Below are 17,682 nucleotides of genomic sequence, written 5' to 3'. Positions count from 1 at the left end.
GGGACGGGGCCTGGCCGCTTGACTGTGCCGTTTAACGGGTGAACAGAAGCGCAAATATGAATGGTCTGCATGGTGCAGCCACCTGGTGGCATAGAGCTCAACCACACACAGTAGCAATAACAAAAGGTATTCTTCTTTGCTGATGGTATAAATTTTTCACAGGAGTGTAATCATCAACACGTTGTTTTTGTAGATGTTTAAAATGTTTTCCACTTGGTTAGAGCAATATTAGCTCTTTGTTTGGCCGCTGGTTAAGCTCTGCGCTGTACCGTGCAGACCGATCGGGCTGCTCACATACGTCTACGCTAAAGTTCCTTCATCAGCTTGAGTTTATGCCTACAGCCATCTGCCGAAACACCCAGCTTGCCTGTGGTTACCGGAATACCAGACACCATCGACGCTACGACAGAATGCTTGCAACGCACGCTGCTTCGATAGCTCTCGCTTGGGGTTGACGGCCAAGCGGCTAGCGGAGTGGAGAGGTTTCACGCGGGTGGGTGCGGGCTCCAAAACAACTGGAAGTGGACGATGTGATGTCGCATCGTGACGCATAACCAGTGAAGGCGAAGCTTAGCCCCGATCGCTCGGCGAACGTGTTAAGGAGGAAAGGCATAGCTAGGGAGAAGGGTAACTTGTAATAGCTTGTAGCTCCATTAATATGTAACGCTTCACTTAAATTGTGGTGCGGATGTTCTACTTAAGCTGTACCCTACGCATCTACAAAATTTGTCCGAACCCTTTCAGGGGCCCTTCAAGAAACGCTGGCACTGGCACAAGCTGGTGGTAGCTTATTTATTTGCCTTACATGCTAGAATGTTCACTGCTGCACTGAGTCTCGCAGTAGTGCATTTTAATGATGTGAATACATGACCTTTCTTGAGATTAGTTCTTTTATTATGGTACGCAGGGAAATGGGACAGTTTTTCATTTCTTTTGCTTGCTTTCTGTAACCCCCCCTTGCTCACAGTCTCTCTAGTGATCAAGTGTGGAGCTTCGCGGGTATGCTTGAACATGCAGTCTTTTGCACCACAGTGGCAGAGAGCAGCACCACAGCTGGCTGCTGTGACAAGCATTTGACACTTGTGCAGGCGAACCAGGAGTTGAGGAGTAGCTGCTCCACTTCGGATGAGGAGGAAGACGAGAGGCCTCGGGGAGTGGCCACCATGAACGGAGAGGCTGAAGAAGAGGAAGAAGGGCATGGCTGGCTGCAGGCACAGTCGCCTGCTGTGCGCCGTTCTCCACTTGCTCGTGCAGAGCCCGACGAAAAGCTGCATGCACTTTCCATCGAGCCCAAGCCTAAGCCGGCGCCCCCAGCTGAGCAGAAAGTCAAGAGGCCGGGTGAGCGTCTTCTCATGCTGCGACTTAATACCGTGAGGAAGGTTATAAAACATTAAGATGTGTGTGCACTAGCAACTGACGAAGGTTGTGCAACCAACTGTTGACTGATGACCAAGGAGCAAACGTCGGGGGCCTATGTGTCAGTCAGCCCTTCATCACATTGTCAGATTAAGAATATGCCTTCTTGTGCAGCACGTGTCACAACGCCTCTTGAAGGCCAATAACAATTTTGTAACTTCGGCCTATTGAAGGGTTCGTAGTGGGTTTTTTTTTTTCGGTTTAGCTTTTTCCTGTGGTTTCCAGTTCCACCACCAGGATGGTCATGTGATGATAAAGTACTTAAGTGTCAATGTTTTCCCAAAGTAAACTGGTTGTTGCGCTTGTGTCACCTGTTCCTTCTTTTTCCGTTTTCTTGCGCAGTTAATGAGTTGCAAAACGGGTCCCGAATATTTTTCATTTTCACTTAAATCTTTATGTTAAGCATAAAAATCCTTCCACACCATGGAACTGTGACTACTTCTCCAACACATTTTTTTTCACACAGTTTTAAATGGGACAAGGTGCAAAAATTTTGCTATCAAGTTTCAAAACTTTCCAAACTTTAAAAGCATGTGGTATAGAGACATTTTCTACATGTTAACCCTTTTACTCTACATCTATACCACCTCTCACACGAAATTAACGCAATTCAAGTTTAATTAGTCTTAGCATGGTGCAGAAAACAAACAGCGAATGTTCTTTCTTAGATGACAAGGCGGCGATTGGGGTTTTAGAAACAAATTTGACGATAGTTTAAGAAAAAAATGCAACTCAAGGTATTTTATGTGCTTGTTGGAGTATGTCTCACAATATGGCTTCTTTGGGCAGTTTGCCAATATTCAGGCGCAAAGCCTTCGGTGATCCCAGCTGCATAAATAAGAACTGCATTGTTTAGCTCAAGCCCAAGTAGGAAACAATGATGATTGTCATTCAAGCATTTTAAACAGCAAGTGATTTTGTGAATATTGTAGCTGGTAAACTCACGCTCTGTTACTGCACATCAAGAATAATGAAGTAGGAGCCTTCAGAGAATGGAAGAAAGAAGAATGAATAGGTGTCTATCAGGTGCAAGGAATTGGACAACCCACATGTGGAACAACATAAAATCTGACTGAGGAAATTCCTTGCATGTAGCACGTTGTGCAAACACAGAATGCAAGACGCTGTGAATCTGCAGCTTGCAAAAGTTGCTTTCTGACTGATAATTACTGGTTGTGGATAATGTAAATAAACTTCCAGAAATCTTAAACGTGAAGCTGTGGTTCTTGAACTTTCCTATGACTCCCTCACACCCTACCTTTCAATCCACGTTGCGAATGATTAGTCAACATTGGTTAGCCTCGTGATAGCTACTAAATAACCCTGTGTTATGATAATGCACGAGTTGCCTGTGCATTATTCCAATCCAGTCCAGCCACTGTGAAGTTCGTTGCTTTATGAACAAAATCAGGATAGGTTCATCATTGACCGTGATAATTACCTACGTCGTTGAGCAGTGAAATGGATCAAAATTCCTAGTCTAAATTGAACATTTCTGTTAATAATAGTGTATAGCAACACATTTTTGTAGGAAGTTCACAATATTGTCCTCGTGATTCTACAGAAGTTGGAAATTTTTTTATTAAATGAAGAAATAGGTGCACACCTTGCTTTTCATGCCTTTTTCTTATTTGCCATCCAGCTTCAAGCAAGTGCAAGAAATTGGTGCATACACTATTTTGTAAATTGTGTAGCACTCAACAACAGAGTGAAACAAAATTTGAAGTTGGAACCTTAATCCAAAGCGCTTTATAGAAACATTCAAATTCGCCTCTTTTTCGCGTGTAAGAGATGGTACAGATGTGAAGTACTTTATTACACGATTGTAAGTTGACTCGTATGGAAGTCGACCCCCCCCCCCCCCCATATCGCATGCGATGGGGAAAAGAAAAAAACCATACCCGAGGGCAAATTGATAACGAAAATTTATTAGTAGCTGACATGGTCACTGGACTACTCGTCTTCACTTGTGCCATCGTCCTCACTAGTGCTGCCATCGTCATCGCTGCTATGGCCCCACAGTGCATCGGCGTCCAGCGAAATTCCACATTTTGCAAATGACTGCACGACGTCATCTTAAGGAACAGCAGCCCATGCCGAGTGCACCCAACCACACGTAGCTGTTAGGGAGGCTCTTCTCACGGGTCTGGTTGGCGTAAATTTGTGGTCTTCTACCGCCAGCCACTCGTACTTGCAGCGGAGCAGGTCCTTAAAAGGCGAAAATCCGGGCTTGTTTCATGACCATGTTGAACTTCACTGGCAGGGACCAATCATGCATTTCAGCGACGTTTACCGCAAGCTTGGCCTACAGCTCCGAAAAGCGCCCAGACTTCGGCTTGTGGGAAATTTTTCGCTTACCGTCACAGGTGAAAATTTTGCTTTGCTGCAGTTGCCAGTCTCGCGCCACTCGTTGAGAAACAGTGAACTTGCAGCCCGCTGCACAGTGATTTGTTTCTTCGGCGTAAAGGATGGCAGCCCTCTTGGACGCTGCTGTGAACGAGCGCCGAATGTTAAGTGGGCCTGGAAGCACTCATGATGACTGAGGAAGCATGGTAGTAGCACGTAGCGAGCAGTCAAATCGAACGCATCAAACTAAGAGCTACAGGGAAAGAGAAACGTGTGAGCAGTGTCTGCTCTTCCATGAGCTGTCCATACTCCCCGTAAGCGCTGCCGTTCTGAGGGTGCCGCCGCGAATGGAACAGCAGCACTTCCATCAACTACAGACACCCCCCCCCTCCCGTGAGTGTTGTGTGCACTAAACCTCTCAAAAAAAAAAAAAACCCTTCCAGAAAGCGAAATAATGCATGGGATAGCGAAAAGCTACGGGTAGGGCAATAGAGCAAACATAAAATTGTAACTACATTGTAGTTCCCCTGATATCTTGTTGGTCTCTTTCTTGGCAGTGCCATGTTTTGGTTTCGGTTTTAAGTCTAGCCCCCACATGAGATGGTAAAATAAAAAAAAAAAAGTCTACTTACAATCGTGTAAATATGGTAAAAGGGCTTGCGTGTAGAAAACTGTTCTCTATGCCACATACTTTAAAGTGCGCAATGTTTCATGACTCGGTGACATTTTTTTCGCCTTGTCCCAGTTCAAATTTCTTGTGTGTCAGAAAAGTAGTCCCAGTTCTGTGGTGTGGAAGGACTTTCGTGCCCAGTATAAAAATTTATGTGAAAGTGAAATATTTGGGGCCCGTTTTGGCGACTGTCCTCATCTGAACATACCCAGCTGGCTCATTCATTGCTGTGGCGACATTGAACTTTCACATTAGGCTGGTGCATCATTCATATACATGGGGAGCATTTCTGATAGATATTAGAGATCAATGCCAGAAATAGGAGCACATTCTACTGCACTCCATTCTACTCCACACCTGCTTGGGCCGCTGTATCATCAAAACCTGCGATGGGGACAGAGTCTGCCTTGCACTGTTTTCAAGGCTTAGTTCACATTGATGCGAGAGGCAGCACAAAGGTCAATTAGCTCACTGCTGCCGGGCTTCCTCACTCCAGTGTTTTGAGTTTCTGCGGTCATCGAGCGATTTGTGTTCACTTTTGCTTGTTAATTTATTTAGTATACCTATGTTTACAAGTTTATGTGGCCGATAAGAAATGCCAATGTATGAAAGCCTCTAACCCTACAGCTAGAATAGAACTGGCAGAACTTAAGTTAAGCAACAAGAGTAAGACAGCTGACATAAGGAAGTATAATATGGATAGAATTGAACATACTCTCAGGAACGGAGGAAGCCTAAAAGCAGTGAAGAAACTAGGACTTGGCAAGAATCAGATGTGTGCATAAAGAGACAAAGCCAGCAATATCATTACTAAAATGGATGAGATAGTTCAAGTGGCTGAGGCGTTCTATAGAGATTTATACAGTACCAGTGGCACCCACGACGATAATGGAAGAGGGAATAGAATAGAGGAATTTGACATCCCACAAGTAATACCGGCAGAAGTAAAGAAAGCCTTGGGAGCTATGCAAAGGGAAAGACAGCTGGGGAGGATCAGGTAACAGCAGATTTGTTGAAGGATGGTGGGCAGATTGTTCTAGAAAAACTGGCCACCCTGTATACGCAATGCCTCATGACCTTGAGCGCTTCGGAATCTTGGAAGAACGCTAACATAATCCTAATCCATAAGAAAGGGCACACCAAAGACTTGAAAATTTTTAGACCAATCAGCTTACTGTCCGTTGCCTACAAAGTATTTACTAAGGTAATCGCAAATAGAATCGGGAACACCTTAGACTTCTGTCAACCAAAGGACCGGGCAGGATTCCGTAAAGGCTACTGAACAATAGACCACATTCACGCTATCGATCAGGTGATAGAGAAATGTGCTGAATATAACCAACCCTTATATATAGCTTTCATTGATTACGAAAAAGTATTTGATTCGATCGAAACCTCAGCAGTCGTGGAGGTACTACGGAATCATGGTGTAGACGAGCCATATGTAAAATACTGAAAGGTATCTATAGCGGCTCCACAGCCACCGTAGTCCTCCATAAAGAAAGCAACAAAATCCCAATAAAGAAAGGCGTCAGGCAGGGAGGTACGATCTCTCCAATGCTATTCACAGCCTGTTTACAGGAGGTATTCAGAGACCTGGATTGGGAAGAATTGGGAATAAGTGTTAATGGAGAATACCTTAGTAACTTGCGATTCACTGATGATATTGCCTTGCCTAGCAACTCAGGGGACCAATTGCAGTCCATGCTCACTGACCTGGAGAGGCAAAGCAGAAGGGTGGGTCTAAAAATTAATCTGCAGAAAACCAAAGTAATGTTTAACAACCTCGGAAGAGAACAGCAATTTACAATAGGTTACGAGGCACTGGAAGTGGTAAGGGAAAACATCTACTTAGGGCAGGTAGTGACCGCAGATCCAGATCATGAGACGGAAATAATCAGAAGAATAAGAATGGGCTGGGGTGCGTTTGGCAGGCATTCTCAGATCATGAACAGCAGGTTGCTATTCTCCCTCAAGGGAAAAGTGTGTAACAGCTGTATCTTACCAGTACTTACGTACAGGGCAGAAACCTGGAGGCTTACCAAAAGGGTTCTACTTAAATTGAGGATGACGCAACGAGCTATGGAAAGAAGAATGGTGGGTGTAACATTAAGAGATAAGGAAAGAGCAGATTGGGTGAGGGAACAAACACGAGTTAATGCCTTCTTAGTTCATTGAAATCAAGAAAAAGAAATGGGCATGGGCAGGACATGTAATGAGAAGGGAAGATAACCGATGGTCATTAAGGGTTACGGATTGGATTTTAAGGGAAAGGAAGCGTAGCAGGGGGTGGCAGAAAGTTAGGTGGGCGGATGATGATGATGGTGATGATGATGATGGCCGATAAAACTCCTATGCTTACTTCGTATAGCTGTCCACTAATTTGCGGGCGAAACTGCGGCACATCGTTTGGATGACCATACGTCTTCGTACACATACATGTACACACTTGAATAGATTCTACAAATACATTCATTGCAGCATATTCATTCAAAACTGCCATTTTCATTTGATTTACCCATATGTTGTGCTTCTGCTCAGGCACTCTGTAGATTTGCAGTGCCATCTGACTAGAGGCATTGTTTGCCGAAGTAAACAGCTAGGCCACACCTGTGGCAGTGACGGCCAGTAAGCGCACATAACTCATTTTCTGCATTTCTCGAGTGCTTTGCAATGTTCATGAATTTGTCAAATGTGGGAAATTTTTCAGACTGCACGTAAAAGAGTTGCCTCGCTCCTAAGAGTACTTAATCTGTACAAAGCATGAAAATGGGTGTGAAGTATCAGCTCTCCTGAAGTAGCGGCCCGAATGCATTGCTACTTCTTTTTTCTTGAAATATCTCGTGTGTACCCTGCGCAGCATTCAAGAGGAAAGTCTCCCAATGTGACTGCACATTCCGCGGAAAGGACATTGCGCGAGAACATTGCTTCCAGTAATGGTATCAGATTTTGGTGAAAGTGACGGAGCTGACGTTGACTAGAAAATGCTTATTCCCAGCATTCTGACTGCAAAGACAAAAACAGTGCAGGATGCATTACTGCAAGAAATACCTTGGGTCAGCAAATGCTTAAAGGAACTCATAATAGAGAAGGCAATGATATTTTCCTCCGTTCTGCAGCCTCACTGACAGCAAGATGAATCGTATACTCCATACAACTACTTGGAAATGTATGTGCCCGAATCTATTCTCAAGTACTTTGCAGAGTGGACCTACGCACCCTCCAGACATTTTGAGCGTAAGCACATCTGAAGAAATAGGAAAGCTCTTTATCTTATATCAAGGATTATCCAGAAGGTTGGAAGACAAAGCTTCGACTTGATGCTCTTGTGACTAGAGTTTGCAGAGGCAGTCATTACACCTGTGCCAAGCGCAGGAAAGCGTTGAAAACTATATGATCAAGGCCTGCCGCCTCAACTGTTTAGGGGAAGAACATGTTCGGTGGCCCAATGCAGTAAGTAGCCCAGTATGATAACATTGACTGATGGCCTTGCATCTCAGGGCACCAGCAGACTCGTCCAGTTGGAATTGCAAAGGATGCAAGGGTGACTCGAGAATATTTTGGTGAAATGCCAGGTATCAATGTGCTGTAGCAAGAAGCAGTCTATTCTTCACTTTTCACAACTAAAATCCCTCTGCCGGTAACATGACCACTGAGACACTTTATACACACTTATGTGCACTCTCGTAAAAAATAATTCTCAACAACCTTGTCATTTGGCCTTATCTGGTCATATAAAGGAGGTTTAGAGTGAAAAAAAATTATTTTGTTGGATAATGGCAAACAGCATCTAAGAGGGTTAAAATAGGCTCCATTTCCTTGTGTAATATAACATAATGCAACATGTTCTTGGAGTACTATGTTTACCAGCCATGGGTGGGTATTGTATAAAAATTGCATTAAAATTGGTGATAATTGCTTTCCAAAACGTCCCTAAAATGTTCCACTTTACAGTAGTCTTGCAATATGGCATTTTGTGGATATTAATGAAATATGGGGTGTAGTTGCATACATTCTTTAGTTTGCAAAAAATCTTTTGAAGATTTGTCAGAAATGCTTTTCATCTTCATCGCCTTAGGTAAGATGGTCCCGAGAAAAACTTTGGTTTATCAAATCCCGAAGTCTTTGACAAACTTTGACAGTTTGTCAATTATTGAAAAACATACTATGAAGGAGATAAATTTAACTTCGCATGAACCAACTGTACTAGTGGTGTAGATTTATTGAAAATTTTTTTGGCGCGGTGCAGTGTTAATTTTAATGATAGGCTTTCAAATTTGTAAAATCTAAGTTGGTAAAACTCTTTTCCACCTTAAGTGAAATAATAATTTTTTTCAAGAAATGCGTGCTAATTTTTTCATTACAAAGGTTGATTCCTTTCTACAGTCATTGTTCCATCTGGTATAAAAATTTGCTGAAAACTAAATATAGTCATGACCCCCCCCCACCTAGTCAGTCCTCATCTGAACACACCCCACACAGCCACTTGTAACATCACGTGTGCAACCTTGGAAGTGAAAATAAATTGAATGTTAATGCACCTACGACAGTTCTTTATTTTTTCAAATGGGAAATGGAAGCATAATAGCAAGTTTCAGATCTGTTGCCTCCTATAAATCAATAGCGAAAAGGGTGCTCATCGCTCTGTATCCCGTTATGGTTTGGGTCCGGCCCATATGTGCAATGCCCGAGCCATTTTCACCCAACACGGAGGGCTAATATGGCCGATTGGGAATGAGAACAGGTTGGAATAATTTTATAACCGCCTATGTGTATAATACACACATTGACCATGCATGTACAACGTACCCGATTTTGTCACCTTGTCAGTGTTACTCTACTTCGTGTTAAACTGCGATATATATACAAGTATTGTACGGCACTAAATGCACTCATATTTTGCCACATTGCTGTGCGATACATACATCTTTACGTGCAATGTGTAATTCAATCTTGAAAATTTGCTGTCATAACCACTCAAGATGTTCAAAAATGTCTTTCAGCAGAGCGGCCTCAGGTTCCCGAGTTCTATGACCTCCACTGGCGCATGGAGCAGGCTGCTGCTCCATGCTCGGACGTTGAGTCCATGTGGTCCAGCCGGGGAGGATCGCCTACGAAAAGCAAGGTGGGCTGCTGTGCTTATAAAAGAACTGCTATCAGGGTAGGCATAACGAGAGGGTGTGCCACTAATAAAAAAAGCATCTTAATGAGCCCCTGAAACGGTTCGGACAGATTTTGTAGAAGCATAGGGTACAGCTAAAGTTTATCATTCGCACCACAGTTTGTATGAAACGCCTCGTATTAAGACAGCTACGGAAGATTACAAGTTACCCTCCTCCATAGTCATGCATTTTCTCCTCAACTCGTTCGCCGAGTCATTGGGGCTAAGCTCCACCTTCACTGGCTCTGCATAATGATCGCATGTCATGTCATCGACTTCTGGTTCTCTAGGAGCGAGCACACGAAGCCTCTCCAAACTCTCCGCCAGCTGCTTGGCAGTCCACCCCAAGTGAGAGCTATGGAAGCAGCGTGCATTACAAGCACTCTGTCGCAGCGCCGAGCATGTCTGGTATTCTGGTAACCACAGGCAAGCTAGGTGTTTCGGCAGATGACTATAGGCATAAACTCAAGCTGATGAAGGAACTTTAGTGTAGACGTATGTGAGCGGCCTTATCAGTCTGCACGGTCCAGCCACTTGTTGACGCAGAGCTTAACCAGCCAAACAAAGAGCTAATATTGCTCTAACCAAGTGGAAAACATCTTAAACATCTACAAAAACAATGTGTTGATGATTACACTCTTGCGAAAAATGTACACGACCAGCAAAGACGAATACGTTTTGTTACTGCTACTGTTTGTGGTTGAGCTCTATGTCCCCAGGTGGCTCCACCGTACAGACCATTCACATTTGCGCTTTTGCTCACCCGTTAAACGGCACAGTCAAGTAGCCAGGCCCTGTCCCCTTGTGTTTGCGTTTACCCTAATACTGGACTCGTGAAACGCTATTGCATTAGTAATCTTGTAAAGTGATGGCTGCAATCGCTCAAATCCTGGCGCCGATTGGATAGCGGCAACCCGATGCGCTGCAGCCAGTCCGCTCGTCTACTGGCTTGCAGAGGGACACCATGTCGCAGCTTGACATATTGCCAGTTGCTTCGTTTTCAGTCCATAACGCAACAAAGTCGAACCATAGCACTCGCGAAAAGACAGACTGACACTGACGGCGGAGCTCTCGTCAAGAACGGAGCATGTTGTAACACAAGCAGACGACACTTGCTGTGTTCCGGAAGTGCTTAAGTGTACTGAAAAATTGTTCTTGTGCATTCTCATTATGTTACTTTCTTTTTATAAAAACAAGTTAACTAACATTTCAACTATTACGAACATACTTGTTTACCATAAAGTTGTAAAAATTATCGATCACGCGCCCTGGCCAGACAATCGGATAGCTCGCTCCCACTGACGTCATATGGGTGATTTCCATCATATGGGTAGGGGCGGTTTAAAACTCCGCCGAGCACTGTGCTGCAGTCGGCAGCGATGTGCATTTCTAAAACCTAATAATAAATTCCACGCTTTACGTGGAGCACTTTTGTGTCAATGATCAGAAGGACCTACTCTAACGACTCGGTACGTTTGTAGAAAATCGTCAAAATCGTTCAGGGTCCCTTTAAGTTCGGTGACAATCGACAATGTAGAGACTCACTGATAACATTAAGCAAGCTTGTGATACATGCAGGCGTGTCCTGCGCTGAGTGATAACATTTAACACATGTTAGCCTGTGAAAAGTGGTCACCAGAGAGAGATAAACAAGTACACATGTCAATATCTCATACTCTTATAAAACCAAGGGCTTGCTGGTTTCTTCATATTGTACCATATTGAGAATTGGCCCAGATCTTCAAAGGTCCCCTTACCAAGTCTGGCTATTTCAAACTGACAAGTGCAGTGCACACAACGCACACCAACAATCATGCCTGCAAAGTATTACCCCGCCACATGCTGCGATAAGAGCTGAAATTTCCGACCAAACGCCCTGCGCGCTTCTCCTCACGGGCATCACACTCCCAGCTGGAGAGTTGACATGAATCGCGCAAGTGTGCCTACATAGTTTGCTGTGCTGTGACGTCACTCACAGTGGCACGTGACTTCGACAATTATTCAAGACAACAGCAGATATTTGTTTGTTGCTTCAATAGATAAATTAGTTTAGAGAAATAACAAAGCTTATAAAACGAATGTCTGCATGTCTTTGTTTTACTTTGTGCCATAGCAAGAGAGATGTACTTCCGTAATTGTACTGTGTAATTTTCTACGGTGTTCCAGCACGTGATAATGCTCGGTGATCTGCGTGCGTCTGCCCAGCACTGACTTATACCACTAGTCAGGTGTTTTCGTGCACAGCTGGCAAAATCATGAAGCGAGACAAATGCAACAACTCGCATGCGAGACCATCAGTGGAAGTGTGCCATGTGGCAAAAAAGTGAGAGAAGAAAAGGCAGGGGCAGTGACACGGTGCTCCAGCTCCGGTATTGGAGAACACAAGGAAGGAATTTCGCTCGGGAGGCTAGATGGAGGGGGCAAGTGGAGAGAGTGTCTATGTTGGCGGTGATGCTCACCTGACATCATGGGTTTGCGGCTTTGAAATATTTCTATCTGGGGTATTAATGAAGCACTTCGAAAAATTCCTGTGGTAGAACGCTCTCTAGAGGGCATGTAACAACTTCCAGGGTATAACCAATATTTGTTATGTGGCCTGGTGAGGGGCCCTTTTAACGGAACATGATGCAGTGTTTTTTTGCAATGTAATCGATGATCATGCTAATCATGCAATGATCATACTGTCAGTTCGCATCATGCAGTTACTTGCTAACCTTGCACAAACATGTTGGTTCGTTGGGTAATGCTTTACATAATCCTAAACAATGTTGGATAACCAACTGCCTGTGAAATGCTGCACTTAAAATTGATCTACATCATTTTTTTATCATTTCAGACGGAGATGCAGATTGCAAAAATAGTACACATGGTTAAAAAGAAGCAGCCGGACTATGCAGAGTGAGTGCTTGTTTTTCCATTTTGCTGTTTTACTCTAACCAGCTACTCTGTCTTGCAAACTTGCCAGTGGAAGGAAATACTCTGCATTGTAAGTTTCAGCGCTCTGCCTAGCGCCTGTCATCCATTTGAGACTCTGGGTGGCTTAGTGTAAACGTTGTATTCGGATTCCAGAATTTCATGTGGACAAATGTGGAGCCCAAAGCAATAATTCGGCATCTCTCAGGTTCCTGACTACTGCTTTGGGATCAATCGATCAGTCATTCCTCTGTTGCTACTCACTACTGCTCACTGCCTAGAGTAAGATGGTGTTGGTCTTGCTCCACCTTGATTCCTTACCTGCTTCCATATATCCCTAGAAGGTGCATGCCGTGTAGGTGCTATATGGTTGTCTAGATTACGTCCACTGTGCTTACGTGGTGATTCAGTATGAATAGTGCTAAATAAGCCACGGATGAGAATAGAACAGGTGCCAACCAGAATTCTGGTCTGTGCCAAATTGGTGAAAGGTTGGCAGCTGTGCCTCAACCACCATTAAAGCATCAACCAACTTTCCCAGCAGCATGTATTACTTGTGCAGCAAGTTGTCGTTCCTGTATATATAGCCTGCGAAAACAGCTGTGCATCAAGTCTTGCTGTGACCTGTGTGCGTGCAGGCAAGAGATCCGCAGGCATGTGGACTACCTGCGAAAGATCCAGGGCGGGTTCTCCCGCATGACCTTCAACTCCATTGTAGCCCTTGTGCTTGGCCACATGAAGAGCAACGCAGAGTGAGTGGTGCGTGCTTCACAGCCTGCCATTCCCGTAAGGGCTTGCCTGCATGCGACTTCCTAGTTCATTACTTGTATCTGTCTGCTGAGGCTGTCAGCTGGAAGCATGCACTGGTGAAAGCAAGGGATTGGTTTCATTTGCTGCAGCTTACAATTTTAGGAGCTAGTAAAAATTCCATTGCATATATGGAGTATACACAGGTGCTGTGCTGTGATTTGTTGTTGACACATCACATATATAGAGTGTCCTAGCTAACTTTAGCCAGGATTTAGAAGTATTTGGGTGCACTATAGGAGAATTTTGTAGAGGTGTGCAAATCGTATGTTTCTGTTATGTTTTTAATGCGAAGTTTTCTAACTAGGCAGAGTTTCTACCCAACAAGAGGGGGCTTTGAGGTATCGCGAATGAAAAAGTGGCAGTGCCTTCATGCAGATGAACAGAGTGGTGCATTGATCGGTCCTCTAGTGTATCCTCTTGACATGGTGACACGCAACAGTGCGAATAGCGTTAGTGGGGCGAAGGTTGCTGCCTTTTCAGTATGTTGAAAATGCAAAGGACATTTATGGCATGCCAACATCATCACAATATCAGTGTAGGCATTTCTTAGCCGCATATCGTAGAATGGCCTCACTATTGTATGTTGTCCCATGAATCTTGTGCCACAAAAACTGTCACGTCTCTTCGACCAAGTGGATTTATCGCATTGATAACTGGCTTTCTCTCTGCCAGCACACTGGATGCTACGCAGCGGAGAAGCTAATTGGGCAAAGGCCCGATCAAAAGTTCAGTGTTGTGCCAGCGAAAGGGGCTCGTCATGGCACCCTGTGGCAGCCACCTGTATGTAGATCATGCTATGCAGCATGCTGCTACCGCCACAGAGGCTATGCGCAGCAGATGCAGCTATGCACAGTGCAAAGATTATTTTTTTCTTTTTGAGATCGCAGACATATATTCATTTAACTCAGAATTAGCAATCATGTGTTGCTAAGAATGTTCGTGCAATCATGAAATCAGCCAGTAGCGTTGGTGGACCGACTGCTTTCCCTGATAACATTGCTGATGCGAGAGCCAGTGACTTGTTTGCTGCTTTTGAGAGGAGATTGTGAAATAATATTTGGCTCATGTTCACAGGATTCTCATTAACAGATTGGCAACATTTCTCACTGTGTTGCTTCATGTTCAAAAACGTGTTTCAGGGCCTCTTTAACACAACTATTCCTGCAGAAGCCCGATGCACTTGGTTTCTCACTTTTACCAGCATCTTGTTGTTGCTATTGCATCCAGTAATCAGTGTTGTGGGTGTTTGTACAGTTTAAGAAGACTGTGCAGACTGAAAAACTGTTTTGAAAATTTCTGCTCTTTTCCGGAGAAACCATTACATATTTATATACTTTGGTCTGTAGGAATTTCTGTAGTGCTAAAAAATAGGCCCTTGATAAACGTCAGTCCCTCCAATTACAGCTGTTCTCCCCGAAATTTGACCTTAATTTCTTACGTATTCCTGTGCATTCCCTTCCTCTTACTGAACTTGTTTATTCACTTAATGCTACTGTCATGCTTGAATATCTAGGTTGTTCTTAATGTTATTCTATAATTCTTAGAAAATTCTCTAAAGCTGCAGTATGCAAAATAAATCAGCCTGTGTGAGAACATAGTAAGTGTACACAATAGTGTGCACAGGATTCTAGTGTGTTCACATTTTTTTTCCAGATAAGCACTGAAAGAGGATTCTGCCTGTGAAGACAGCACCTCCACATGCTGCAGCTCCATCAAGGACACTGCACGTGGCCATGCCCATGCCCTTTACTTTTTTTTTTACTTTTGTACTTTCATTTGTTTTAAGCTAAACCTGGTCTTTTTCTGTATTTCTGTAACTTCTTTTGTATTGCAAAAAAGAGGTGACTGCATGGGTGGGCAGTCTTATGCTTGATGTACAGAACTTCCTGTTAAGTTTTTTTTTTTTTCGGCATTCATCAAGCAGGCAAACATTAGTTAAGTTTCTACTGTACAGTGATGCCATGAACATGTGTCACGTGTAATGTCCTCTGGTGCCCTCTCACTCCATCTGTGGGCACATATGAAAAGCAGGTGTGCCATGCTCGTGCCTTGCAGTGCCAACGCTCCCCTTGGCAGCCCGGTACTTCTCGCCAGTGTTCCAAGAAGCCTCTCGCCCCTCCTCGCCAGTGATCTCAACAACGAACTGGTCTCGCAGCATTTTTTTTTTTGTCCCATGCGATCCTTTGCCACGTGCACAGGCATGTGGCAAAGTATTAGTATGTTAGAAATGGCTACGCTTCACCTGGCCTGACCTTGCCGCAGAAGGGAGCGTGCAGGTTTTGATTGATATTGTTAAAAAGAAAAACAAAGAAAATAAACACTTGTGTAAGATACTTTTGTTTGGCCTTGCTTGGCTGAGGGCCATTGGATTGTGCACAGGGGTTTGTGCAGTATATTTGCATTTTCTTGTGATACCTTTATGATAAAGGAATGTGATAAATACCAGTCTTGTACGATGCAATTCACTTGTAAAGGGAACACTTTAATTTGCAAGTGGTGCTTTAATACAAGTGGTGCTCACTTGTAGTTCAGCTTCAAGTGCGAACTGAAGCCGTGTTGATTCTCCGCTAAGGTGTCTAGGCAGGTTCTAGTGCCAACAACCACAGGTTTTGTGCTCATCTCTAACAGGGGACTGCACTGTATGTAGGCATTTTGGGTTGAGTACAATTGTACATAACGCCAAGACTTTTGCAGTGGAAGTATTGTGCTTGAAACTACATGTTGCTATGCCTATAATATTTGGAAAATGGTAGTGATGAGTGCCTAGTCTTCCATATGAAGGGTCCTTCGTTTTTGGGTAAGACCCAATACTATTTTTCTCAGAACTTCACTTTATGTGGGCATCTGGGTGTCATCTTACAAGTGTATGTTATGGGTCAACTTTTGCAATGAGAAAGTATTGTGATTGAAACTGCATGGGGCTATATCTATATAGTATTCGGAAAATGATGTAAGTGCCTAGTTGTGTATATGTAGGGCCCTTCGTTTTTAGGTAAAACCTAATAGTATTTTTTCAAACCCTGAATCATTTTGGCCTTCTGTAAAAGGCAAGAATAAATGCAGGTTGCAAAACCACACTGCATTGCATGCCTTGTGTGAAGAAGTGGTCAAGATATCATTCATGAATGTGATACGTGCTTAACACTCAACAAAAACTAGGATGTATATATGTATTAAGCACCTGTCAGCCTTGAGTGAAGCAAAGCTTGTTGCATTTTAGTAGCTGCTTTTACATGAATAGGTGCACAGTATTTTTGGTATGTGAAGCATGCAGATGGAGGTGATGCGCTACCATTCAAACCAGTGCTGGAGTGGTTTTGCATTGTGAATGGTAGCTGCCCTGTTGAAAGGAAGTTCCCTCAACAGTAGATTTGGTTGCAGTATTTGGTAGTATTTGGTTGCAGTATTTGGTAGTAGATTTGGTTGCAGGTATTCCATACAAAAATTTTTTCTTGCTGCGGCACGCAGCTTGAAGCAGTAAACAGGGTAATAGAAATGGACGATAGGCCATACAAGTAGAGATGCTCATGCATGTTAACATTATATGTTTCTATTGGCGATTTTGCATTAGTGTTCAAAGATAGCCAGTTGCTTGTGTTTGGCTGCCAAAAGCTATTTGCATATAACTGCCCTTCGCATCTATAGGCTAGTGTCACTGTTCAAAAGTGTACCTGATCAGCTTGAGCGTGTCAGATCAATCATAGGAGCAGGCTGATTTTTTACCCTTGAATATTAACCATCAATCCCAAAATTGGACTCTGTATATGTTCCTACTGTAGTTGACATGTCAACATGCTTTGAAATAGTGCCTGGGTGGATTTCTTCCTCTACATTGGTTCGTTTAATAAACATTTTTCCTATTGTCTGTATCGGGCATTGCTGCCCGGCTGCTTCTCGCAACTTTCACTGTGGCATGAATGTTAACGCATTGTAATTATCCAACTGTATAGCAAAGAATGCGCTACCTGCAGCTGTCCTTGCATCCATAACTGCAGTGCCAGTGACCCACTCTGTGCTATGAAAAATTTAGGAAAAGCATAGCTGCGGTGTAGAATGCGCTACCTGCAGGTGTCCTTGCATCCATAGCTGCAGTGCCAGTGACCCATTTAGTGCTATGAAAAATGTGGGAAAAGCGTAGCTGTGGTGAAAGCTGGCCGGGTGATAATACAAGGAAGAGGGGCGAACAGAACACCTCGCACTGTAAAACTGGTAAATTAAGTTGTTTCTTGAGGCGTGGCTGTAAAATAGTTATCCTCTCCATTAAAGAGCCCCTCACCAGGTTTGGCCATTTTGAGCTGACAAGCGCAGAGCATACATTGCGCGATAACGGTCGTGTCTGCAAAGTATATGTATGTTGCATCGCTAC

At 43.7% G+C, this 17,682-nt stretch overlaps 1 protein-coding gene across 4 annotated transcripts in view; it reads left to right on the top strand.

Annotated features, from left to right (window-relative positions):
* The window catches only part of LOC135903786 (uncharacterized), a 70,744-nt gene extending 55,095 nt beyond the window's left edge, over positions 1 to 15,649 (top strand). The window contains exons 11-15 of one of the 4 annotated variants that reach the window (XM_065434186.2): positions 1,089 to 1,338; positions 9,436 to 9,557; positions 12,430 to 12,491; positions 13,145 to 13,292; positions 14,970 to 15,649. In XM_065434186.2, the coding sequence (XP_065290258.1) occupies positions 1,089 to 1,338; positions 9,436 to 9,557; positions 12,430 to 12,491; positions 13,145 to 13,262 (552 nt within the window). In that variant the 3' untranslated portion in view covers positions 13,263 to 13,292; positions 14,970 to 15,649. The remainder of the gene's footprint in view (positions 1 to 1,088; positions 1,339 to 9,435; positions 9,558 to 12,429; positions 12,492 to 13,144; positions 13,293 to 14,969) is intronic. The other 3 variants (XM_065434187.2, XM_065434185.2, XM_065434188.2) reach the window with 3 other exon arrangements.
* The last annotated feature ends 2,033 nt before the right edge of the window (positions 15,650 to 17,682 follow it).

This window comes from Dermacentor albipictus, chromosome 4, assembly GCF_038994185.2.
Source record: "Dermacentor albipictus isolate Rhodes 1998 colony chromosome 4, USDA_Dalb.pri_finalv2, whole genome shotgun sequence".
In the NCBI taxonomy this organism is placed as follows: domain Eukaryota; kingdom Metazoa; phylum Arthropoda; class Arachnida; order Ixodida; family Ixodidae; genus Dermacentor; species Dermacentor albipictus.
This window is presented reverse-complemented; position numbering and strand designations above follow the sequence as displayed.